Source organism: Blastomyces dermatitidis (genome assembly GCF_000003525.1).
Source record: "Blastomyces dermatitidis ER-3 genomic scaffold supercont1.1, whole genome shotgun sequence".
NCBI lineage: Eukaryota > Fungi > Ascomycota > Eurotiomycetes > Onygenales > Ajellomycetaceae > Blastomyces > Blastomyces dermatitidis.
The window spans coordinates 5,174,889-5,201,181 of NW_025544774.1; the positions used below are offsets into that span (position 1 = coordinate 5,174,889).

Consider the following 26,293-nt stretch of genomic DNA (forward strand, 5'->3'; position numbering starts at 1 on the left):
CGCTTGGCACGGCTACTGTCTTTTCTTCTCTTCGGTCTCAAGCGCCCGCAGTTGCAGCGCGATTGTCACCTGCGAAACTCAAATATGACGGCACCAACAGCTAACATAAACAACATGCGAACTCGATACCTCTAACAACCGTCAATTGTGCCAGGATGGAGGGCGTCACAGGACTAAGCCAGCCATTATACTCTAGGGCGTTGGTATGTATGAATGCTACCAAATTCCATTTCCTTTCCTATGATTTCTCATCGTTTAAGACATAGTTAGCTTACGACTCCAGGCCCCGTTTAGAGAAGCTAGCCATACCATAATCTCTAAACCTGCACGGCGAGCCTATATCAACACCGTCCTCTTTGCTCTCACGTCTTTGGTTCTTTTCTGCATTTCCGTCGTCGCATATTGGATATTCTACTATAACTATGTGCCGCAGATCGGGATGGAGCGGCAAGTTCACCTACAATTCGGGTATGCCCATGGTTCCCAATCAAGTAAATGATATGAACACGAACTGTTTATGTAACTGGGGTATAATAATAAAAAAAAAAATAAAAAAAAATAGTGACGGGCACCCGTATGGCACTGCGACGTTGGGCACAGAATTGATCCCTGCGCAGCAATATGATATCAGCGTCGCTCTGTATCTTCCGCGCACCCCTTCCAACCTCGATGCCGGCAATTTTATGCTTGATCTTGCACTAGTCTCTACTGTAGACACAAATATCAATACAAATGCAGAAGCGTCAGCGGAAGAAAATATAATTGCCCGGTCGCGGAGGCCTGCTATTTTGACATATGCGTCCCCCATGGTGGATACGGCCAGGAGGGTGTCGAAAATGCCGCTCTACGTGCTTGGGTGGCAGAGGGAGGCCGAGAAGTTGAAGGTTAATATGATGGGGCGGGTGGAGTTTGCGAGGAAGAAAGGGGCTATGCCGAAGATGCTGAGGTTGGAGATTCAAAGTGATGAAAGGATGCAGGTTTATAATGCTGTTGTCAGGTTTGACGCGAAGTTTAGCGGGCTACGGTATGTACCCGTCTTTTATCTTGACTCTCATTCTTGATGTTTGGAAAGAGACTGTGTGGCTTGCTTTGCGTTTGTGGCCTCAACTCCTACGAAGGGTATGCGGGAGAATGTCATGGGCTAATGATTATTCGATGATAGATGGATTATGTATAATTGGAAAATCCTCTCCTTCCTAACATTCAGTTCGACCTTCTGGATCGTTTCAATGTTATTTACATCCTCGGTATGGATAGCTCTGGCGGGCCAGGCTGAACCAACATTTAAAAAGAGGCCAAAATTGGAAGATGAAGCTGAAGAAGAAAACAGCAGTGATGTCTCTGTGAAGGAGGAGGAAGGAAGCGATGATGAAGATAGTTCTTCAAAGCTTATTAAACAACGCAAAAGGCGGATGAGAAATGAACCGGGGCAGATTAAAAAGGAAGAAGATACTGAAGAGTCTACGGTCCTCCAGACTTTGGCTAGAGAAGGCCATCCCGACGTTGAACCAGACACCCATCCGGCTAGCACCAGCACTTCATCGCAGACAGCTACAAGGGATAACTCGGATCCAGCCGTCCAGAGGCGCAGAGCCCACGTGCGCTTTGAATATGGCGAAGGCGAGGACTAACTAACTCCCTCTGCCATTTAATCGTGTGCTTGTGGGAGCCATGCTTAATTTACTTTTGGCTTGCAATGATACCCCTAGACTTTTTCGCGGCAACAATAGTAAAATAGTATATAATACAAGTTCCATAAAATGTTAAACTAATCTGAGCACTGCATAAATCCATAATTTTGCGCTCGGGGGCAGTCAACCGCGGAAGTGGGGTACCGTCCGTCACCATAATGTTTGCCCCACCAAACATGTCCCTTTTCCTGTTCCGCAGCAGCAAGGAATAATGTAGAACATCAACACCACAGCAATCCGACGCCAGTTACATTCAGCTTGGTGAGAGGATCTACGAAATCCGACCACAGATCGGGCAGGCCTAACCAAGTTAGCCATACGCAGTTTAGGTATTTTGACGATAGAGCAGCTCGCACCGGAACCTTAACTGCTTCAATTCAAACCCATTGTGCATCTGACAATGCATATACTCGTAAGTCGATTGAAACTGCTACATTAGGCATTCCCACATTCCTAAATACATCCAAATTGAAAGCACCCCTTGTCTCGCCAAAACCTATGTCTGGCCTCTCATTTACTCACACTTCCTTTAGGTTGTCAACGACGACGGGCCTCCCTCAAACCAGTCTTCGCCCTATGTCCATTCACTAGTTCACACTCTCGAGTCTGCCGGTCACGTTGTCTCCGTCGTCCTCCCACACCGGCAACGGTCATGGATCGGTAAAGCTCACTTGGTCGGAGCTACCGTGAAGCCTACCTACTTCCGCCCTGGCACCCTCTACAAAGACGACGGGACAATTCACCACCTTCCTTGGGGAGCCGATGGAGATTACGACAGCAAGCCGCCAGAGAACGAGTGGATCCTCATTGATTCAACGCCCGCCAGTTGCGTCCAAATCGGACTATTCCACTACTTCAAGGACCGCGGCCCCATTGACCTTGTTATCTCCGGGCCCAACTACGGCAGAAACTCAACCGCCGTCTTCGCACTATCGAGCGGTACAATCGGTGGGGCATTGGAGGCTGCTGTATGCGGGTACAAGGCCATTGCGCTCTCGTACGCCTTCAGCTCCCGGGACCATGATCCCATCGTCATTGCGGAAGCGTCGCGGCATTCCGTCCGCCTAATCGAACATCTGTACAAGAACTGGGAGGAGGATGTTGATCTTTATAGCATAAATGTCCCCCTCGAAGCCGGGGTTAGTGAAGCCAAAATCCTTTACACGAATGTGTTGGATAATCGTTGGACATCCGGGAGCTGTTTTGAGGCCATAGATGCTGCGGAGAGCGGGGAGGGCCCGGATTTGCAGGAACAGAAGTTGCGGCAGGCTGGGGAAGGAGACACCAGGCTGGGGAAATTGAAGGGGAAAGGAGCGAGAACAAGCACGACCACGCCGGGGCATCGGCATATGCATTTCAAGTGGGCGCCAAAATTTTCGGATGTCTACAAGAGCGTAGATCTTAGTCCTCCAGGTAATGATGGATGGGTAGTTAAGGAGGGGATGACTAGGTAAGCTTACTTCCCACAGTCCATACGGAGCCTGTTTTATCTCACTATTTTTGTCGAGAGTATCCCGTCTACTATTATTCTAACTATGTGCTCTTTTGTCATTACAGTGTTACCCGGTTGAAAGCGAATTTTTTTCACTCATCAGGTCCTTCAGGAGAAATTCACTTGTGAGTGTTTAACTAGCTCCAATGCGATGGCGTTTTGTGGGCTTATGCGAGACGATTATTTATAAAATATCCACCCACACACACACACACAGAGAGAGAGAGAGAGAGACGGCGTATAGTTATATGTTACTGGTTCTTTTGTCGCTTTGATTTTCTCTTCTTTCGTTGTCATAAACTATTCCCATCATCACCTTGCCTTTTCCCGTAGAGGTGCATTCTAACTATAGGGACCCTACCTTTCGATCTCCGGACAGGCCTTTCAAGATACCAAAATTCTACGCTCTAGTGGAATGCCAGGACCCATATGTGCAGCCCCTTGTAATCCAAGCCATACGGGCCCGGTTGCACGATATCCCTTACGAATTGATATTTTCCCTTTGCGAACTTCCCGACACCTCATCCCCGTTATTACAATACCGAGTGTACGAGCAATGCGACTTTGAGCACGTATTATCCCATCCTACAACGTCATTGGTGAATACCTATGTCATCCGCAAAGCGCTTATTCGCAAACACTTCTTATCAAACACGGTATCGAACTGGGTGGTAAAACATCCCAACAGCGTTCTAAAAACGCACTACAAACCAGCCGTTGATTTTGAGCTAGATTACGCGGAGTTTCTTGATGAGGCGTTGGTCGAGGCCTATGAGTTACGAGAGAGTTTCGAGGCCAATGAGGGGAAGGAAAAGGCTGAAAAGGAATGGTGGATTCTAAAGCCTGGGATGAGTGATAGAGGACAGGGTATTCGCCTGTTCAATAGCGAATCGTCCCTGCAGGAGATATTTGAAGGTTGGGAAGACGGCCAATCCGATTCCGAGGATGGCGTAGATAGCGAAGACGGGAACGTTGACGCCAATGCCAATAAAGAATCAGAGAATGATGATAACCGTGATGTCAACCATGGAATCATCACCTCGCAGCTCCGCCATTTCATAGCACAACCATACATCCACCCACCTCTCCTACTGCCATCGGAGTCGAATCGGAAATTTCACATCCGTACATATGTGCTAGCTGTAGGCTCGCTGCAGGTTTATGTGTACAGGGAAATGCTCGCCCTATTCGCTGACAAACCCTACCTGCCTCCCTGGCACAGTAGCGGTGACAGAATTGACGACCTCACCCGTCACCTGACAAATACGTGTCTTCAAACCGATCGTGACGGCACCGCCAAACGGAATGCCGTCCGACGCTTTTGGGCACTTGAGGATACCGCCCCGTCTTCCTTCTCTTCCTCGACGACAGGAGATCTCGACTCCAACACCAACTGGAAAGAAAGCGTATACGAGCAGATATGTGCTGTGACAGGCGAAGTCTTCGAAGCAGCGGCACGGGGGATGCTAGTGCATTTCCAGACGCTACCGAATGCTTTTGAAGTGTTTGGCGTTGACTTCTTAGTTGACAGCTCTGGCAAGGTGTGGCTATTGGAGCTAAATGCGTTCCCGGACTTCCGGCAGACGGGCGATGACCTAAAGGAGGATGTTGTCGGTAGGCTGTTTGAAGCCATAATGGAGGTTGCTGTGAAGCCTTTTTTCGGAATCGAGAAGGATATCGAACGCGCTAGAGGACGGGCTGAGGCATTGGGCTTGCAGCTGGTTAGAGATTTGGATATGGGGATGAGGAGGTGATTGAATGCTCCTTCCACCTGTAGCGCTGAATGTTGATGAACCCACTTGTAAGTATATGGTCAATACTTACCTCTTGCTGCTAATGAGGTAGAAAGTCGGAAAACAGGTTGTTTCCGGCGGGCTGGGCAACTGAGGATCTTCCAGTACCACCCCTCTACGTCACACCATTGGATGTGTTCGCAGGAGGAAACTTGTTTTATTGTCTGTCCCTTTCCCTTTGCGGTCTCAAAGGTTGGAGAGGTGGATGCTGGGTGACCTAAAATACTTCACAGCCGTGCCATTATCGCCGAGAGCAATACAATATCTAGGCTGCATTTTCTTGTGCTTCGAGGATTGGTTGAAGTTATGGCTGTTCTATTTTCTCTTTTTTTTTTTCTTGTATTTATTATTTATTTATCTACCCTTTTTTTTTTTTTTTTTTTTTTTTTTTTTTTCAATCTGGACAACAGCGTGCATACCATGGGGCGTTTAGACAGGGAAGAATTTCAAGAAAAGTAGTCCCGTACATTTCAGACAACTACAATTTAGGTTTATAAAATATAAAACGTATCAAAATTGATAGTTAACACATCTACCTCTCTTCCCAGCCCACACCCCCCATTCTTTTCTTCCATTCCTTTGTGTTCTTCTCGAATTTCGAGAATGTAGCACACGCGCGATAACCGATGAATGTCGAGGCCAGTGGGTAGTTGGAGATTAGCAGCATTTGCCTGCAGTAGTTAGTTACTCCGTACAACGAACGAGCCGCCACTCATGCTTTAGGGCTGCCGTTTAAAGCTCAACAGACTTGTGCTGGGGTGGATTGGCTAGTTAACTCCATGCGACTGGGGCGGCATGGACCTGCCTGTTTTTCTCTGGCTTTTCTTTTTATCTCCATTTGCTGACTCGAAACCCAAACAATATACGTCCTCTCTTGGAGGTTCTCTTCTGGTCCTTGCGAGGGCAGAGGCAGACGCTCACTCCCACTGCTAATCCAAGCAGGTGACTGCCCGCCCCTGGCATACCTCAGTTTAACAGCCGATGCTCGAGCTGATTGTGTACAGATCTAAACTCAAGGAGTAAATAACATGGTGATAGTTATGATTGAATAACTTCATAAACAGTTTCTTTGTTGTGTTCATTAATATTGGACGTACGTTGATATACTCTGTACGGAGTAGAGTAGATGCATATGATAATCCAGCTAAGTAAGCCCTATTAAAAATATTTGCGCATGCTGCATGCTTTTTCTTGCCTCTGTAATTATTGGATGCCTTTCCTCTTCAAGTTATGAGCAAGGACATGCCGTTGGGCCCCTTCGATGTACTTGGTATGTACTCGGTACGTACTACTATCTCCTCTCTTGTCTCCATCAAGACCTTCGTCTCGAGTTCTGGACCCTCATTAGTTAGTTACGCAGCGTAGCTTAGGGTCAAGGTTAAAAGAGCCCAAGGAGTATCCACAGAAGTAGCTTCCGGAATTCCAGGGGGACCGATTTATCATCTTTCAAGTTAGTTAACTTAGTTAACTTAGTTACCACAAACAGAGAACTTCTTTTTATTCAACCCGTGCATCCCATTTCTTCTTTCTCTGCGACACAAATATCTCCCTGTCTCTTCCACTTTCATAGCTCTCTATCACCATTTCTCGAGTATCACTCTTTTTTTTCGTTCCGGGAAGTCGGGGATTTGTCTATTTGTTTTTTTTTTTCATCTAGCAATCAATTGGCCTTGAGAAATGGAAATGTGGCAGTGTTATAATTGAACCTACCCGACGCCGAACGACCAAGCTTCTCATGGTATACCTAACTGCTACCGCCCCCTGCCCTATCTGTACATCGGAGTTACTTATTATCTCGGTCAAGAAGGAGGAAGTATAGCGACTGATCAGAGAGACAGACAGCATAGAACATTACTTGACGGCCGCTTAATCACGCTTTCAAACGACTAGTTATCAGATTCCGCATCAATTGACCTGAATGACACGTACTTGCTGCCTCCGTCTAATAATTCGAATATCCATTCATTTTTGTTTGTGGCGGCCTGTCTCGCTGTCTCTCTCCCTTTCTTCTTCTTCTTCTTCTTCTTCTTCTTCTTCTTCTTCCCCCCTTCGTCTAACCTGACGCTCGTTGCCAGCTGTTCATTCGTTGAGCTAAACACTGAACTTGTCGAACGGCACACAATTTTAAAAAATAAAAAGAACCTTATGTGGGATTCATTTATAAATAACAACGTTTCTGTTTAGCGTTTATAGATCCGCTGGCTTTGTTCTGTTGAATCTCCAGACCTTTTGATTTTCTTAATGACTTCTTAGACTTCCCGGTTACATATGTTTTGACTTCCTGGACTTCTTTCTTTCTTCCTCTCTTTGCCCTATTTCTAGTGTTTATTGTGCTAAAGAGACGGGTGGTTATAATTATTTTAATACCCTTTTCCATTCGTTATCCCTTCATAGGGGGTCTTCCTTTGCTTTCTGTATTTTACCTGGGTTTATTTTATATTCTGCTGTTGCTACTGCTGTCTCGTTCGTTTTTGAGCCTCCCCAACTGGGCATCCCTCTATATTTTTAACAGTTCACCTTTTCCCTTTTCCGCCTTGCTGCCGTCAGAGAAGGGAGTGTAAGAGCAAGAGAGTTCCCTTCGAGATCATTATCTTATGGTTAGGCACACGGACCTTTGCGAACCTTATATCAGGGTTGTTTAATTTGTTCAATTACTCCCCCTTATTGCCTATTGCCCTGATAAGAGTATTTCCCTTCGTTTTTTGCCTTGTACCTTGTTCCCGTTGGCTTTGCCGTGGTCTTATTTTCTTATTTTCTTATTTTCTTGTTCTTTTCTTTTCTTTTCTTTTCTTTTCTTTTCTTTTCCCTTTTTTGCTTCCGGGAGGAACCTACTACTCTACTCGTTTCAATCACCACTCTAGAAAGGGTCTGGCGTTCGGAGAGTGCAATTGCTGCGTTGCTTGTTTTAATGAGAGACGAAGGAACAACCCGACCATCCCACGCGCGACAAAGCAATATAACCCCTTTTTCCCTTTTTCCTTCAGCTTTTTCTCATTTTTATATAGGGGGTTGTTCTACGGATTCTGCCAGAGGAACTGCGGGTTGGCTGTCGCTCCCTCAGGCCGCCTGTCTACGGGTCTTCCCTTCTTGTGCAACTGCGTTTGCTGCTTCTGCTGTGTTTTATATTGCCGTGTTGATGCGTCCGGGCTTCTTTGCCGCATCTGTTCCTTCCCGTTGGTTAGGTTTGATGTAAAGCTCTGTCTTTCTCTTTCCCCACGGTTTGCGGATAAACAAAAGTCTTCTTCTTTCTCTCCTCCTGTTTCATGTTGATTTCAGATCGACCTCAAGATACATCTTCTGCTGTTCTTCAGTGTATTTTGCAAGCCTCGTCTATGTTGCATCTTGCTTATGCCCTCTTGAGATTTGTAATCCGCTTGGTTTAGGCCGGTTACCTTCTCTGTGTTCCGCATTACTCAACACAGCGCGCATCTTACTCACGACGGACGGCCATCCGTTTAGATCGGCATGCCCAGTCGCAATATCGCGTCTATCACGATGGAACTTCAAGTGGAACATGGGCTTGAATTACGGGCTGTGCGGCTTCTGCACTCTTTCCTCCCCATAATCGCTGCGATATATTACTTTGTTGCTTCCTTTGTGAAAAGCATCCCGTCCTCCAAGAAGAGGAAACCGGCTGTTCAACAGCCGAAGCGCCTCAGACTTACACTTGGCTGTATTATGCTCCTTGTACTAGCGACTTATGTAAGTGGTGAAGCGGGATATTCCGTTAACTTACCCCTGGAACTTATAAATGGGTTTGTTGTCATTTTAAGAAATGGAACTGTTAATCTGATAAGTTCTTTTCATGCGCGTAGCTTGGCGATTCAATGGTGTTGATATCTGCCTCGGTTTCAAAAACTGTCGTCTCCCCGCCGCAGGACTCCATCGTGAGTATACCTTGTGCCTTGAGATCCCAGATGTGCGATAGGAATATAGCTAACTGTACCAACCGGTAGATCTTTGCATTGGCTTCCTCTCTTTTTTGGTTCAGCACTATTTTGGCCTATATCGATTCTAAAACCCTCCCAGGCTATCCTCTTTATGGGTCTTGGCTCCTCTATTTTGTTTTTGAACTTGTGCTTCTTTTTCTCTACCTTCGGCTTGACTTCCCTCGAACGAAGTTGTCCAGCGCCACAGCGATATCTCAGGCAATCCGACTGTCTATCCTAGTTTCCCTCCCCTGTATTATTTTCAGTTCTCGCCTGTGTACGGCCAAGAGAGTTGGTGATGATGAAGAAAACACTCCACTACTACGTGACTCTGCAAATGAGATTCAGGGAGATGGGACCGAGAACCCTTACGGATCATGTAATTCGCAGAGTGCTTCAACTGAGACTGCTGGCTCCCAGAAGTCTAAAATAGATCCAAAACGGAATAATCAGGGTAAAGTGGATTTGGAGCGGAAAGAGGTGAATTTGTGGGCCTTTATTACAAACTTGCGGGTATGTCGAAAATTCTATCTTGTGGAATCCGAGATAGCCGTCAACGTTCATACAACTTTGTCTGATTTGGCTAACCATGATATAGGCTATTGTGCCATTCTACTGGCCTTCGAGAAAACCAAAACTTCAACTGCGATATTTGGGTGTTGGCGTCTGTATGGTGCTCCAACGAATCATGAATATCGTCCTCCCTCTTCAGATAGGGCTCATTACCAACATCCTCAGCAAAAATAACGGTACGCAAAGCACCTTGACGTAGCCCGGTTCTAGCCCAGTTTACTCCCACATTTTAAGATTGCTAACGTTCTCGTAGGAATTTTCCCATGGAAAGAACTTTCTCTTTTCGTTGCCCTTCGATTCCTTGATTCCAGCTGTGGTCTGCCTGCGATTACGAAATTCTTGTGGATACCGCTAGAGGAGTATTCATACGAGAATCTGAGCTCAGCAGCATACAACCAAATCATGACCCTGTCAAGCGACTATCATGACAGTAAAAGTTCCATGCATCTCTATCAATTAGTGGCCCGAGGTCAAAGTGTCAATAATATGGTCCGCAAGCTTTGTTTTACCATCGGGCCTATGGTGATTGACCTTGCATTAGCTGTTAGCGTTTTATATTATCTATTCGACGCTTATATGGCTTTGGACGTTGCAGCTATCTCTGTGTTGTTTATGTGGACATCTAGCAAAATATTCGATACACAGGCAAAGAAGCGCCGAGAATTCGTTGCTAACATGACGAAAGAGTTTACCCACTTGGGTGAAACCACGACCAACTGGTACACAGTCTCATATTTCAATCGTATATCCTACGAGAAATCGAGATACTCCTCACGAATTAGCGACCAGTTAGCCTCTCGCCGTCAGCATACGCTCTGGGTACATATGCAAGAGTCTGTTCAATCCCTGCTCTTACTCCTGGGATTGTCAATTGCCTGTTTTATGGCGGTCTATCAAGTTATCAAAGGAACCAAGCCGATCGGAAACTTCATTATGCTTCTTAGTTATTGGGCGCAACTGTCTGGCCCCCTTCAGCTTGTGGCATCTGGGTTTGGAAGCCTGGCTATGGATATGATAGATATGGAAGAACTTTTAGAGTTACTGGAACAGAAACCAACCGTTACTAACTGTGCAAATGCAAAGCCCATGTGTCTCGACCGTGGTGATATTGAATTCGTTGATGTTAATTTTTCATACGATGGAAAAAGAAAGGTTCTCAAGAATGTGAACTTCAAGGTCAAGGCTGGACAGACCGCAGCACTGGTCGGCCAGACTGGGAGCGGCAAAACGACAATTTTGCAGATGCTCAATCGCTTCTATGACCCGACTTCAGGTAGTGTCAAAATCGGCGGACAAGATATTTCTAAAGCCACACTCGAAAGTCTTCGATCAAATATTGGCGTTGTCCCCCAGAACCCCGCTCTTTTTAATGATACCATAATGGACAATATTCGATACGCGCGACTTGGAGCTACCGATGAAGAAATAATTGAAGCTTGCAAGGACGTGGCTCTTCATGATCGGATTTTAACTTTCACCGACGGGTATAGGACGAAGGTGGGTGAACGCGGCCAAAAGCTCTCAGGAGGTGAGTTACAACGTGTTGCAATTGCTCGTGCGATCATCAAGAATCCAAAAATTGTACTCTTGGATGAAGCAACCAGCAGCGTCGACAGTGAAACGGAAGCTCATGTTCAGGAGAGCTTAAACTGCCTTAGGGCAGGCCGAACAACTTTTATCGTCGCGTAAGTTCTCCTATCATCAATGGGCTATTAGCGTTTATTATAATTTGGCTAACCCATCTTCCTCTAAGACATCGCCTTTCTTCTGTGATTCACGCGGACAAAATTATGGTTGTTGAGGATGGCCAAATTGTCGAGGAAGGAAACCACACAGATCTCCTGAACCAGAAGGGTCATTACTACCGACTGTGGACTTTCCAAGGCGGATGTGGTATTCCTATGCAGCGTGGGGCTGAATTTCCTATCGACGCTTTGGATAGTAGAGGAAGCCCATTAGTCCGGGACGATTCTGATGCTGCCGCCATCTCACCGGAAGCCACAGCAAGCAGTGGGAACTGGGGCGATCAGCCCTTAGACATGATCCACGAGCAAGTCCTTGGACCGTTGAGCCAGACCAACCCCAACTGCTCGAGTGGTGTTTCCACAAGAAATCCCATCTCGAAAAAGATTTGGAAGCCAGACGCCCCCGAGTTTGTTCCCCGAGCTTATCAAGCCTCCGTCGCAAGAGCACTACCAGTAACGCATCCTCAACCAACTAGCATCACCCATAACTTTTCCAATAATGGCCATATTAACGGGGAAACTTATCGACCAAGTAACGTTGGAGGGAAGGGTAATGGTGACGGCGACCTTTTCAGTGCTTCTAAGGAAAACGTCCCTCCTGTAGTTAACGATCCTGAGCTCGATTCAATGGAGGGCGGAGACAAAGGAGTCAAGTCATTATCCACAAAAATGACGATGACGATGGGACAGGGAGGTGATCGACAGGAAACCGCTGAAGCTATATCAGGCTCTGTTGTTGTGCTGCAAAGAGATTTTCAACGGCGTCGGGAAATGACAAAGAGTGAACCTACCGATATTGGCAAGAACACAAGCCAAACCGTCGACGGAAGTAACCCTTTGCTTGATTTGGAAACTGCGGTACCACCCACTCAGCATAAAGGCCAGTCAAGGGCTACTAATCAACGTCGTCGTCGCCGTTACCATAACTGGAGCAACAATGAAAACCGCAGACAGGAAGCCAACAAGGCTAATACCCGTGGTACTGGCTCTTCTTCCTGATTGAAGGCGAGATAGCACCCGTCACACGGCTCGAAATATATTCGAACTTAGCAATACACATCGGATCAGGCAGGAGAAACTTGTTTCGACAACGTAAAATTCGAGATGATCAAAAATGATTGGAAAAAAAAGATAGAGAGTCTTTTAAAAGCCTCGGTAATGACGACTTGATGTTACACTTGAATTTTATGAAATTCCCTGTACATATATACATATTGCTTTCCCAGCGCGGGGTCTCGAGGTTCGATGCTCGGTGTAATGGCTTTCAGGGAGGTTAGGCGTTGAAGGGATATATTACTTAGGTTGTTATCAAGAATAGCCTCATAGCCTATATAACATAGATAAAATCGGGTTATAAATTAACATCTTGAAAGCTCGCTGCTCATTTACCTGCTGATAGTTGGGTATAGACTCCTCAGCCAAATCTTTGCTTGGCCAACGCCTTCAGCACACTCATTGTCTCCTCTTCCCGCCTCCTGTACGCTTTCAACCTCTCCTCCCTTTCCGCCGCCCGCGCCCTCAACAATTCCTCCCGCCGAATCTCCCTCTCATTCTTCTTTCGCATCTCCTTCTCCCTCTGCTTCTTCAGTGCCGCAAGATCGTCTCCACCTGCACCGCCACCGCCCATCAGCTCGTCATCCCCTACTATACCATCATCGTCACCGCCCGTCTTCGACTCTGCAAAAGCACGATTGGCAGCGGCGGTCTCGCGCTTCTTTTCCAAGCGCCGCTCGCGAGTGCCGGGTTCAGCGCGCGGGGCGATTTCTTCCTCTGCAGAGCGTATTTGAGCCTTGTGGGCGGCCCGGGCGAGGGAGGTTTCCTTGCGCTGTGTTATGAAAGTGGTTGTTTGAGATTGTTTTTCGGATTCTGTTTGTATGGGGGTTAGTTTGGGTGTGGGTTATTTAAACATTTGGGAGGGTGCGCCAGGAAGGATTCGGGTGGATTTTAAAATTGAAAAGGGAAAGGGAAGCGAACCTCGTTGTAGTTGTAGGTCTTGGAAGCTTGGGATTGTCGGGCCAGATTTTTGATCTGCCCCGCTACTTCTGGCGATGGCAAGTGAGGAGTCAGGTGTTGGGGGCTTGGGGCCGTATGATTCTTCTTCCTCGTCTTCGTCTTCGTCTTCGTTTTCTTCTGTGTCTTTGGATCTTCGGTCTAATGATATGACACTGCTGGTTGAGCGCTCCCGCCGGGTTTCACTTGTATCCTTCCTACCAGGTTTTGCGTAACGTTCTCCATAATCCGGGGAAGCCCGGGCTCCAGGCGAAGAGACACGCTGGTAATTTCCGGCCGCGCTGTCTTGCTGTGCCTTTTGGAACGTGCTCGGATCGTACCAGCCCTCGGCGAGTTCTCCACGGTTCCTCAGATGTGTCAGTACCAAGTTGCTCTTTTAAGGCTAGGGCTTTACAACACTCCCACCACCCAACAAAAGAGAATGAAAGGATAAAAGTAAATCACGAACGATGGGACACGAATGATGAGAGGCAGGGGAAACCAGTCGCCTTACCATTTCCCCATAAAACTCTTCCACCTGCCCTTTACCTCCCGCTTATCCAGATCCGTTATATCAATGTTCTTCTGTATATCCAGATACAGCGCGAACATGGGCTCAAGAAGCTGCAAGTCGTGCTTGGATAGCGGCCTGGCATCGAAGGGGAGGGTGACTGGTGCTGCCACTGCCCGTCTTTCTTGTTCTCGCCTGCTGTGCTTCCTGTTTCTTCTTTCTGGGGAACGGGACCGTGCGTCTCTGTCATCGCTGGCACGGCGGTGGCGGCGATGGTGATCGCGACGTCGAGAATGCTGGGGGGGAGGGGAGTGTGAGGAGTATACCGGTCGCGAGCGTGATAGTGAGCGCGATCGAGATCTGTAGCTCCAATATTCATCCCGATGGTGTCTGGATGCATCCATGGTGGCTGTGATGGTGGTGTTTACTGTTGTATATCTGGGGTGGTGGTGATCGCGCAGGTAGTGGAAACTTTGGAGGTTGGAAAGTTGCAACTTGATGCCAAGACGCCGAGTCTGGATCCCAAGCTAAAATGGTTATGGGAACTTCCATAACATAACTGCACAGGGCAAGTTTCCGAATTACCACTCTATATAATTATAGCTACAAATGAGAAATATGATACGAGAAGCGTAGTATAATTTAATAATAAGATTAAATGGGCTTGCTCCAGCTAATCCCAGCTAAAACTAACACAAATTGCCCTAGCAATAGAGTACATAAAACGCATTTAAAGAAAAAGGGACCATTCCAATGGCAACCGGCTGAATATGTTTTGGACTGAATCAGTGTTTGACATTTATATCCGCCTCAGAAAATTGATATCTTATCTAAAAACATACATCGCTTAGCTAGCAGGAGCATTTGCCTGCTGGTCATCGCTGGAGCTTGCGTTCTCCACCGTAGCATTCTTGGATTTATTGGCAGCGGCCATCTGCCATGCAGGGATGCTTGCAGGCTTTCCAAGTTGTGAAAATGGGCTGCTGGAATTCTCTCTGGGTGTAGGAGTTGGCACATGTTGTGGTGCGGGGGTGGATACAGGAGCAGGTGTGGCAGTTTGTGATGGAGGAGCTGTCCCGTTGGGGCGATTTACGGATGTATCTTGACTTGGTTGAGGGATGGTGGAGGTGGGCCGTGGCGTAGAAGAAACTGCTGGGACGCTGCTGGATGCCGAGCTAAGTCGATTTCCGAGAAGGACTTTCAAACTTCTCAGCTCGTTACCCAGTTCCTTGAGTCTCTTTTCGTTTCCTTCCTTTGCGCCATCGATGGCTTTGGGTATGCTGTCTTTTAAACTCTTTACTTCCTCCCCAATACGTCGGGTGTCCTCATCCCGCCGTCGTGAAGAAGTTTTTAAATCTGAAATCACATTTTCCACTTCGCGAAGTGCAGTATCGAGGCGCTCGGTTCGTGCGTCTTCCGTTGCCTTTAGGGTTGCTGTGTCGCTTGACAGCTGATCGAGGAGAGCAAAAGCACGAGAGAACTGCTCGTCAATGCTCTCTTTGTCTTGTTGTAGTTGAGGAGGGGTGGGAGGGGAGATAAGTGGTGTGATATAACGCTGTGATTTTGGTGTTAGGTTTACAGTGTTCACGGACCAAGAACAAGAAAACCCCTTACTTTAGCAACAGCATATAAGCCGTATCCAACGCCACCCATCACAGTAGCCATAATAAACCAATCTCGCCAATCCCGTTTCGGCAATCTACGGAGGGGATCAGCTGTAGCACATCGAAAACTGAAAACAGAGTATGTAGAAATGCAACTTACTCTGGAGGAGGCGGTATAGGCTGCCATTGACCCCCGGGTCCGTATGCATAATTTTGACCATATTGCGGAGGCCGTGGTCGGTAATTGGATTGCTGAACTGCAGTGCTTGGGGGTGGATTCTGAGCAACAGCCGCAGACGAATCCTCGCCTACTCTCGAGAGTGCTTGGTCGATCTCTTCTTGTGTTAAATTTTTTGATTGTAGGAAAGCAATCTTTTTGTCCAAGGGTGCAGAGGAAACCGATGGGTCTTGGAGGACTATGTGCATTAAATTGCCTGTTAGCTATCGACTCTTGAAAGCCTTGAGGATCGTATATCAAACAACGTACATGAAACCTAGAGCAGAATATTGTCAGTGAGTAAATGTACAATGACACAAAGCATGGGAAGCACACATACCGCAGAGGAAACAAGTTCCTCGCGAAGAGCCATGATTGCCTACACCTTTCACTTGCAGCCCGACCTGAAGGTATCACCAGCGCAAAGGGTCCACAACGAAACCGGCAAAATGTTCGCAGCCTGTTCTTAACCAAAATATGTTGTTGTACTCCCATCCAGCGATCATCATTTCTTCATCTCTGTGTCTATTAGTTGATGGAGACGTGAAAGTCTAGGGGAGCAGGAAGACTCGGGAGGTCTTTTCGCGACAACCCCATGCCGAGAAGGCAAAAGCCGAGGCTGGAGCTGCCCGGAGTCTCGTGATAGCTGATTACGGAGACATATTTTTCCGACTAGAGGGCAGCGCCAAGATTGAAATGGTTTGTTTACTTCGCAATACATCCCAACTGGCAAAACGCGACGACACCTACGATATAAAACCTGCGTTTGTTGTTTAAGAGCTGACGACTTGGCCATCTGATGGCATTTACTTGACATAAAATTGCACGTTCAATTAATATCGTTTTTGGATTACGCTCAGTGACCTGCACAGGCGCGCGGTGAACTCACCGGAGCAGACGCTATGTCGCAAGACACTGGGCTGTTCAGTATCCGGCGGCCTCGAGAGGTACATCTATGAATTATTTTGCTAAGTAATAAGCGGCAAATAAGTTGATGTGTACTAACGCAGTCTTTGGCGCAGACCCTTGCGAATGTCCAGAACCTATCCTCAATCCCTCAACCTGCCTCTGCACTTAAACGAACGAGTTCCGCCGCCAACTTCCAAAATCCACCATACACGTCTCACCATGTGCGCACAACTTCCATCGGCGGCCAAGGCTTTGGCCGACCACAACAGCCAGTTTTCCAGAGGTCTTCATCTGGAGCTGACAACGGGCTCTCATCTGTCCGACGGTCTGTTTCAAGCAACATCTTTCACAGCGCCAGCGTTGGCCGTCAAAGCTATGCACCTGTGTCCTCCCATCCAGTTCCCCCTCCGCAGCTACAACGGCGAAGCAGTGTTTTCTCGCGCCAGTCAATAGGTGGCCCAATGAGCCATCACCAGTCATTCTTCACCCAAGCTCCTGCTCCTGCTGGTGTTCCTAGAGACCCACGCCCGCTCAAAGACAGAGCTTTCCAGGCGCGAATTGGACAAGAACTGTTAGAATATCTGACGCAAAATAATTTTGAGCTAGAGATGAAGCACTCCTTAACGCAAAACACGCTGAAATCCCCGACTCAGAAAGATTTCAATTACATTTTCCAGTGGCTTTATCGCAGAATCGATCCAGGTTATAAATTTCAGAAAAATATTGATGCCGAAGTTCCTCCTATCCTCAAACAACTGCGTTACCCATTTGAGAAGAGCATCACAAAGTCCCAAATTGCGGCTGTTGGTGGTCAGAACTGGTCGACTTTCCTAGGCATGCTTCACTGGATAATGCAACTAGCACAGATGCTTGATCGGTATTACTTGGGACACTACGACAGTGCATGCGCGGAAGCTGGTGTCGACATCTCTGGCGATAATATTATCTTTCATTTCCTGTCCAATGCCTATCGCGACTGGCTTCAGGGAGGTGAGAATGAAGATGATGAGGTGGCGGAAAGACGCCTTATTCCCCATATTGAAGCAATGGCAGCAGACTTCGAGCGGGGAAATGAAAAATATGTTCAGGAAATGCAGGAGCTTGAAGCAGAAAATAGGGAACTGCGGGATCAAATCGAGGAAATGGAGAAGAATGCGCCGGATATGGCAAAATTGGAGAAACATTTCAGGATTTTGGAGGATGATAAGAGAAAATTCGAGGACTACAATCAGAATGTCCAAGGGAAGATCACCAAGTACGAAAATCGCATCAAGTTTCTTGACGAGGAGATAAGCAGGACCGAGGAGGAGTTTCAGAAGGCTGATGAAGAACGCATGGACCTGCAAAATAGCGTGGATAAGCAGGGGATTACAACTCAGGATATCGATCGCATGAATTCCGAGCGAGAACGACTTCAGAAAAGCGTAGAGGATATCCTTGTTCAACTTGAAGACACTCATGCTCGGGTTATGGAAAAGGAGGCCGAAGCTAATAAAAGGCTTGAATCCCTAGAGCAAATTGTCAAAACCTTTAACACTCTTGGCTATCAAACTAGCCTGATCCCAGCAACAGCGGCGAACGCCAAGGGCCAGGACTACGAGCTTCACCTAAATCTGAATGAAAATAACTTTTCTTCATCCCAGCTGGGGACTTCTCGGACCTCGCCAGAAGGCGATCGTTTGCTTGCCGACACTTTCACCGGATATCATCCAACGAACCTCTTGAACCTCGACCTCCGTGGCCTTGTTCGTAGCAACTTCATCGCTCTACGGAAAGAAATTAATGAACGACGCAAACTTGCTCTAGATGCGGATATGAATCACCGGGACCTCCTGGATAATATCAAGGAGGCCATGGATGAGAAAAGGAGTGAAGTGGAGGCCCTTGAACACAAACGACGCGCAGCAGAAGAGGAATTTGAGAGCCTTAAGGAAATTACGACAACCCAAAAGTTGACTTCTGACTCCCAAATTGAAAAAATGGAAAAGGAGCTTGCGAAAATGCGAGCTACTCTGACCGAAAGCGTTCAGCTGATGGAGCAGCGAGAGATGAATACCACCATCGAATATGAGCAACTAGTTCTTCGGGCGAATGCTCTCCGTGAGGAGCTCCATACCGGGGTCGAAACGATGTTGAACGACGTTATCCGCTTCAAGGTGCACATTCAGAAGAGCCTCGAGGATTATGAAAGCTTCGTTGTGGATGAAGTTGAGCAAGAACTTGGAGGTGACGGCGAAGGGGAGCGGGAGGCTTCCAATGACGAGGATATGTAGGTAAACTATGGACGGCATTGGTACAATTGGTTTACGAATCATGATAGCATTGGAGCCATGTTTTATGGTGGTATATTTTGTTTTGAACTAAGACTTTGGGGAGTTTTCTTATCGGAACTGGTGCTTTGTTGGGAGTATGGAATGCATCTTCTTGTGGCATACTTCTTGATGGACAGATTACTTAGGGTTTACCTTGACGTGTACCATGCTCTTCCTGTAGTAAATATATTCAAAGATTTCAGATTTTCATTCCAATGGAATGGAATCTCGGATTTCTAATGGCTGACTAAGCTCTTCAAGCCGTTTTTTTCTTTCTTTTTTTTCAAGCGCATGAAGTCTGAAAGCTTCAACTTTTAACTTTAAACAATTTGGAGCAAGTTAACCCTCACTTTGCAACGCCATTGCAAAATATCTTGATGGACTGGGATGCTAATATCTTCCAAGTCAAATATGCAACGCCTCATCAGCGTAATATCTCCTCCCGTGCTCCTTCATAGGTCTCTTCACCTGCTCCCCCACGTTTCGATCGTGTCATGCAGGCTTGCCTGCGCCCAGGCCGCGCAAGATATTTAGGCCATAGACTTCGCCTTGTTCCGGGCTCTGCGATTATCCCATCATGGAAACTTGTCGGTTTCCGTTCACGAAATTTTGGCCCTCCTCCCTCCATGGACAGCGTAGCGACCCTATTGGTTCGAAGTTGGAACAAGGAGCGACCGTTGCCCGTGCCGCCCGAGGAGAAGAAGAACCCATTGCGCTGGATTTCAGAATTGGAAAAATTTATCCCTTCGGAACTACGTGAGGATGCGAAAGACGACGATTACCTGGAAGAAAAGCCGGAGCAGGAGAAATGTCTGGTTCTTCTAGACCTTTTGGATCACGCTCGGAGCCCGGACTCCCTTGGTTATGATCTGCTGGCACACCTAGGTGTCAAACTCGGTAAATGGCCCGCAGTTCATGCGATAGTCAACAGACTGCTTGACAATGCCGAGGAAGCCGAAAAGCCTTTCTCAAGCCAAGGAACGGGTTCGCTCCCATCAAACATCGATTGGGCAAGTCTCGGGTCCTTCGACTCGATGACGGGTGATGAATGTGCGAAGCTTCGGGCTCCCGGAATCCTGCAAATTGAAGGGCAGATATCGTTGAACTCGATTGATTCGCACACAGATGGTCCGCGTGTTACAAGCCGAATGGGAGAGAAATCCACTCGAATTGGGACGATGGAGGAACTATGGCCCGCCTTGGGAAGCATAGTGCTCGAGGCAGCTGATCTGCCGCCGGAGGAATCGCGAACTGCAATGTTTTATTTCTATCGGATTGTTGCCCGCCTACATCACCTAGATTACATCCCGCATGGAGTATACAAATACACTAAGTCGCACGTTCCAGAACAGTTGAATCGTGGTACCCCTGCCATGCATCTTTTATCATCCCACATCATGAACGTTCTATCAGATGCTGTTTGGATAGGCAATGAGGTTGATACGGCCGCGTTTGCTTTAGCTACTGGAAAAGACGTGTCAGCAGCAACCAAGTACAAAATACAAGTCCGACCACTTGGGCCCGAAATATGGTTGGAATTTATCTTGTGGTGCTGTGTAGAAGGAGGGTTCAATATTGAAGGTTCCTGGATATTGAGACAATTAGCAATTAAAAAATCCCGATGGTTCGTTGAGAGCTTTGCGAGCCACTCCATCCACTTAGATGCGATCACTTCGTCCAAAATCGACCGATATGATACCTGGGCTACTTGTGCCTGTGGGTCCAAAAGTGCAGATGTTAGTGCGTCGGAGGGTCCTTTTGTAGGCCTGGGCAGGCGGACAATAAGCAGCGAGGTGGTCACTTCAATGATGGATGGGCTTAATAACAGCGTCAAGGTCGGCGTCGGACATCGAGGAGTTTATTATACCTCCATTCTTGATTACGTGGAGTCTCTAATGCAGCTATTAAAAGAAAATAATATCTATTTAAGGCCGCGAGACGTTGACCATCTCGTCGTTCGCATGATAGAAGCTCGAGGGGTTGTGCCGGAGGTCGACCCTAAATCTTTTGAAGATGTGTTGAAGCTTGCTTCAAACCTTCCCAATATTGTGCCTGACGAGTCACTACAACCAAATACCCGTTCCCACCCCCTTGACAAGTCTGGGGTTGTTTTAGGGCTATATCATTATGTATTGGAATCATATGCCAATACGGAACACGTTTACAGAGCTCATCGCCTTTTCGACAAACTCATCGTTAGCAACCACTCAGCGAAGACAGTTGTCGAACACCAACTCTCTACAGAGCCCACTGAAAGTCCTGAGACGAATTTGTTGGAAGGCGAAGGCACCGCGCAAGTAGCACCACAAGCGATGTCTTCGATCGCACGTTGGAATGCAGCATCCTTAACACGATTCTCGAGTTTGTCTCTTTCACAATTGCTAGCAGTGTCAATCCTGTCAGGAGGGCAAGATTTTGCACGTCAACTACTTTTTCCTGGTGAAGATGGACGCGCAATTATTCCACGAGTTTGTTACTCGGACGATCTCCTTGCGCCCGCGATCATTAGATACGCAACAGCTATAAACAACACAAAGCTACTTAGTAACGTTGCGGAGGACGTACCACTTCCATGGCCAACTCCTGTTATAAAGGCGTTTTTCGGCTATGCTATCCAGTACCACGACTGGGACCGAATAAGTGAAATTCTACTCTACCTTCAAAACAGTAGAGATAGCTGGGAGTCCGAGGAAGTTGCTTCTCTAGCAGCAGGAATAATACGACTAGATAAAGTATGCAGCACTGGCGGGCCAGAAGGAAACCCCAAGCAAAACCAGCCAAGCCGTCTGATGAAAGCCGGGGAAATTCTAGCCAAGTTGCTTCAAGGTGAATTCAACCCAATGCCTAGATATTCCGAAGGGGGCATAAAATACCATGAGGCGTTGCTTTTCCAATTCTTAAGAATGTTCAAATCCATCGGAGGAACCATTTCCGATATAGGCGAGAAGGTAAACCCGCAGTGGAAATCTAGGCAGCCACCCGCAATTACCATCCCCAGCTCTGCCTTCAATCAAGTCCTGTCTGCCGTCGTGGAAACGAGTGGAAGCGAAGCGGGTAAACGGCTATACCACCTCTGGTGTATCGATGGACCTCCCTCCAATACCAACCTAGGTGGAAACGTGATGCTACGCTCCACAGCGCGAACGCCTGAACGACTCCGTGGGATAGGACAAAGAGTGCTTGATCCACAGTTGGATCTTGATCAGCATTCCAAGTTCGTCCAGCCGTCGTTGCAGACGGTACGAATTATTGCGCGAGCAATGGTCCGTGAAGCTTACATGTCCGAGTCCAACGCTAGGGAGAATTATTCAAATAATTATGTCTATGGGGATAGGCAAGATATCTTCGGCTGGGTCAGGGGGCGTTTTGCGTTGTTCAAGTTGGAAAATGAGGATGTTTTGGAGGAGTTGCGCAACTGTTGGATCGAGGTGGCACGAGACACTGCAGTGGACGGAAAAGAAGAGACTCATTCTTCTTCGTCAGGGGCCAGTTTGGGCAAGTCGGAAATAGCAAACCTCCTAAAATCAACCGTGACCAAGGATAAAGGCCCTAGGTAGGATCCAATGAAGTTTGTGTTGAGCAAACGCTACGGCCATCGTGTGATATTCACGCCTTCCGCATCTCCTTTACACGAATCTAGCCATCTTGAACTGTTCCTCCTCTCAAATATTTTTACACCTTACCTATTTATCTCATACCCGGCGCTAGCATCAGCATCAGCATCAGCATCAGCATCAGCGTTTCTTTATAAAGTATAAGGCAAATACCCTTTCTTCGTTATCCACATTACATGCTTAATGGTTTCATTTATCATATTCCCCCATGATATTATATATAGACTTCCTTTCATTAGTCACTACGTTTGTTGTCTCGTTCCGTTGCACGGAAGATATACCCTGCTTTAGTGGAGTAGGTCTTGGTTTGTACTTTATGGATTGTACGATAAAAGAAATGGATCGCTTTAGTTTACATCTACGGAGTAGAATATGAGGACCTGTGAAAATGACGCCGAAAATGACCACTTTTGGCGCGAGAAACGTCCGTCTTTCCACCGGCGAGCCGGCCAAGTACCATCACTATTCTGCACCCACCTAACTATCTTAGTAGTATTTTGATAATAATATCTGTCAATTACACAGTTACTGAGTAATGTCATAATAATGTTAGAAAGTTCTGCACTGTCTCAACATTATCTTGATGTTTAATATTCAGCAACATGTCACTGAATATAATGATGGAACATGTGTTATGATCGGCGACACATGACACAGGTGGAATGGTGGATCCACGGTGTAATCACTGTAAATTAACCCTATGTTCTGTTGGGGGTCCCGCGGTTGGTCGGCCCTTCTACCAGCAGGCGCTGGTGGTGATTGAGCTCTTTTGCCCCAGTAGCCTACATGTTCTTCCCGTATGGTAAGTAATCACCAACATAGTGGTTGGTCACGTGATCTATGGAGATCGCCACACGCAATAGCCGCAACGGCCGCAACGGCCAACAATACACAACACTTAGCAATATCCACAAGAGATAAATACGTCTTCAATATGGATACTAATTTGATACACAAGTTATGACCCCACGCGATGGTCAAAAAGAAAAGGTTGCAATGAACGGAAATTGGTAGAAAAAATGAAGATAGCGATATATTAAATGGTCCATAGATGTTCTATAGATGCGGATTCCTGAGAGATCCTCTGCTCAAATCACGCTTACAGAATAAAATCAAATCAACTACAACCGAACAGCAGAAATAACCCAAAAGCAACAAAAAATAGAGGAACCCAAAACGGACAAAACCCCAGCAGTAATTAATCTACCTCCCCAGCCCGCTATCCAGCAAGCTACTCGATGCCACAAAGCTAAACCCACCAAACGGGTCATCCGCAACCGCTTTCCCGGACTGATTAATATCCCGATATGTAGCGTTACCGTCAGAGCCCATACACCCAAACCCACCATCACAAGCATCAGGGAAACCACTTTTTGTGACAACAGGGCTAAGGGGTAGGCAAGTGAAATCTGACGAGAAATTCTCTGCTAGCGCCGGGTCCGTGATGAGGGGCTTGATGGGCGGTTCGAGCTCACGTCTCTCAAGAGCCTTCCAGTCGATCTTGCGGAAGAAGCGGTGCTTCTTGATTGTTTGGAGGTCCTTAGGCATGTTGTAGCCGAGGCGCTTGTGGGGTTCCTTGCGCAGGAGGCGGGTAAGGAGATCCTTTGCATCTGGGCCTAAGAAGTATGGCAGTACGAGTTTCTGCTTTACGATTTTTTCTTGGATCTTGGCGTGGTTATTGGCCTTGAAGGGCGGGGAGCCAGTAAGAAGGTCGAAGGCCAGCGCTCCGAGAGACCACCAATCGCAGGCTTTGCCGTACGGCTTACCTTGAACGACTTCAGGAGCCATATATTCGACAGTGCCCAGCGATGAGTTGCATCGGTCTTGACCATCAACGGCAACTTTGCTCAGCCCGAAGTCAGTTAGGAGAAGGTGGCCATCGGCGTCCAAAAGGCAGTTTTCTGGTTTAAGGTCACGGTAGACGACGCCAACGTTTTGGTGGAGATGTTCCAGTGCCAGCACCAGCTCAGCCATGTAGAATGAAGCCACTTCTTCGGTGAACATGCGCTCCATAGCCAAATGGGTGAAAAGCTCACCACCTTGTGCATACTCCAGAATCAGATAAAGTTTTTCATGGTCCTGGAAGGCATAATAGAGCTTGACAACAAATGGATGGCGATTGACGCTTTCCAAGATCGCTCGTTCCGTTTTGGTTTGTTCCACCAGCTTCCTATGTACTGTAAGAGAGGCCTTGCGAAATTGTTTCTGTGCATAGAGAATGCCCGTCATAGAATGCCTAACCAATAAAACCGTTCCAAAGGTTCCTTTACCAAGACACGACAAAGGCTCAAAGTCCACGGCTGACATCTTCCGACATAGGTCGTTCTTCAAGCACTCCTTGTTGCCAAATGACATAGCGTCACTAGGGGCGCCATCCGCATCAGGGCTAACGAAGTCATGTTCCAAAGGAACCTCATAGCTGGTGGTCTGGTCGCTGTCTGAAGTGACGCTGGCACAGCTTGGGGTCTGAGAACCAAGATGACTCGTGCTGCAAGATGCGGGGCGACTATTCGACAAACTGAGAGCATCCAGCTGGAGTTTCAATGTGCTGATCCCTCCATTTAAGGAAGATGGACGAAGGCCAGGGCTATTCCCACAATTGACGCGCGGTGGAAGCCATGGGGAAAGGTTTTTCGAACCGGGGTTGGAATAATCAAACTCATCGTCGGTGGATGCGTTGGCATTAAATCCACGGACGGTGGTAGCGGCAGCTTGGACTTCAGCAGACCGTTGCAACTTCTTCTTCCGTCTATTCTTCCCGCGGTGGCCCAAACCATCCACCACTAAGTTTCCAGTATCGCTAACCAGTTCCTTCCGACTAGGCTGGGAAGGGGTCGCCTTTCTGGTGGGGCTAGTCTCGGGTGGGCATAAGCGAAACCCCGTAGAATATTTACCTCGAACTGCTTCAGCTTCCGCTACCCCGTTGTGTGCGTCTGCCTTCTCAGCAGCATGGACAAAATCTTCGTCTATTTGTGGAGCAAAAACATCAGAGACGGTAAATTCTTCCTGTGCTGTCCAGGGCTTGGCTGATCTTGAATCACCACCATTTGGCAGGGTCGAAACAATTTTCGGTTCGCAATCCAAGGGGGGGCGGCGCAGCGGGCTAGGCGCGAACATCCCTATCAAGTAGAATGAAGGTTTGTCTTAGATAGTTATGGTTTTGCGTTCCAGTAGAGCCCTGTTATCACCATGGACAAGTTGCGGGGTAGATTTCAGCTCGATAGGCGGCCGGTGTTCTCTTAACCTTGATATATCTTCGCAAAGTAAGCACTCATTCACTCATTTTTGCCAACGGCTACCGTTAAGATAGAATAGGTTCCAAAAACTTACCTCTGGCCGGAAATAAATGTCTACAGCGGTTACAATAAAGAAGCTACGCTCAATGGCGCGAATAACCAGATTACCGTCCGCCCTTATTCAGGACGGACCATTCACCGGTAGCCACACCACGTTGTCTGGAGTTGGGCCTGGCACGGTGCTGGGGAAGCTGTTTGCGCAGCCCACGGAAGCAGAGTCGAATGGAGGCAGGCAGAAGAGGCCCGAAGTGCACCCGGTGCCAGCAGAGATAATGAAAAGCGGAAGGCTGTTAGAGCTGCGTAGTCCCATAGATAATAAAGCAAAAAACAGGATATGAGGTTCTTTTGAGAAGATGATCGCGGTTATTTCCAGCGAATCTCAGAGTAATAGATATTCCTTTGTGTAGCGAAGCTGAAGAATGTAGACTGGAGAGGGAAAATGGCAGGTGAAAGCCGACGCTTGAAGTTGGAAATTCATTGCTTGGGCGGCGAAGTAGAGCGCTAACCCGCTTTGGGCCGGTGCAAAGTTTAAAGTTTGGGCGACAGAACCTTTCACTAAGCAAGATTTCTTGCTCTCGAATTCAAGAGCAAGAGCTAAAATAATATCGAAAGCGTGGA

At 47.4% G+C, this 26,293-nt stretch overlaps 7 protein-coding genes across 7 annotated transcripts; 4 read left to right on the forward strand and 3 right to left on the reverse strand.

Moving 5' to 3' along the window:
• The first annotated feature begins 36 nt into the window (after positions 1–36).
• Positions 37–1,779, forward strand: BDCG_00685 (adipose-regulatory protein). The gene is made up of 4 exons (XM_045416197.1): positions 37–203; positions 284–468; positions 563–1,024; positions 1,163–1,779. Exons 1-4 carry the CDS (start codon positions 156–158, stop codon positions 1,629–1,631), a joined length of 1,164 nt encoding a protein of 387 aa, XP_045271980.1. The 5' UTR covers positions 37–155; the 3' UTR covers positions 1,632–1,779.
• A 312-nt stretch (positions 1,780–2,091) lies between these two features.
• BDCG_00686 (tubulin-tyrosine ligase) lies at positions 2,092–4,937 on the forward strand (the record flags this gene model as incomplete). The annotated part of the gene is made up of 4 exons (XM_045416198.1): positions 2,092–2,103; positions 2,225–3,141; positions 3,249–3,308; positions 3,536–4,937. 4 exons carry the CDS (start codon positions 2,092–2,094, stop codon positions 4,935–4,937), a joined length of 2,391 nt encoding a protein of 796 aa, XP_045271981.1.
• A 7,379-nt stretch (positions 4,938–12,316) lies between these two features.
• BDCG_00688 (uncharacterized protein) lies at positions 12,317–14,195 on the reverse strand. The gene is made up of 3 exons (XM_045416199.1): positions 13,727–14,195; positions 13,198–13,580; positions 12,317–13,089 (listed from the first exon to the last, which is right to left on the reverse strand). Exons 1-3 carry the CDS (start codon positions 14,125–14,127, stop codon positions 12,638–12,640), a joined length of 1,236 nt encoding a protein of 411 aa, XP_045271982.1. The 5' UTR covers positions 14,128–14,195; the 3' UTR covers positions 12,317–12,637.
• Positions 14,196–14,570: 375 nt separating this feature from the next.
• BDCG_00689 (peroxisomal membrane anchor protein) lies at positions 14,571–15,917 on the reverse strand (the record flags this gene model as incomplete). The annotated part of the gene is made up of 4 exons (XM_045416200.1): positions 14,571–15,278; positions 15,338–15,422; positions 15,488–15,768; positions 15,885–15,917. 4 exons carry the CDS (start codon positions 15,915–15,917, stop codon positions 14,571–14,573), a joined length of 1,107 nt encoding a protein of 368 aa, XP_045271983.1.
• A 358-nt stretch (positions 15,918–16,275) lies between these two features.
• Positions 16,276–19,046, forward strand: BDCG_00690 (kinetochore protein ndc80). Its single transcript, XM_045416201.1, has 2 exons — positions 16,276–16,491; positions 16,567–19,046. Exons 1-2 carry the CDS (start codon positions 16,447–16,449, stop codon positions 18,724–18,726), a joined length of 2,205 nt encoding a protein of 734 aa, XP_045271984.1. The 5' UTR covers positions 16,276–16,446; the 3' UTR covers positions 18,727–19,046.
• Positions 19,047–19,092: 46 nt separating this feature from the next.
• BDCG_00691 (uncharacterized protein) lies at positions 19,093–22,852 on the forward strand. The gene has a single exon (XM_045416202.1). The coding sequence runs from the start codon at positions 19,260–19,262 to the stop codon at positions 22,320–22,322; it is 3,063 nt and encodes a 1,020-aa protein (XP_045271985.1). The 5' UTR covers positions 19,093–19,259; the 3' UTR covers positions 22,323–22,852.
• A 730-nt stretch (positions 22,853–23,582) lies between these two features.
• Positions 23,583–25,985, reverse strand: BDCG_00692 (AGC/RSK protein kinase; the record flags this gene model as incomplete). The annotated part of the gene is made up of 2 exons (XM_045416203.1): positions 23,583–25,498; positions 25,808–25,985. 2 exons carry the CDS (start codon positions 25,983–25,985, stop codon positions 23,583–23,585), a joined length of 2,094 nt encoding a protein of 697 aa, XP_045271986.1.
• Between the last annotated feature and the right edge of the window lie 308 nt (positions 25,986–26,293).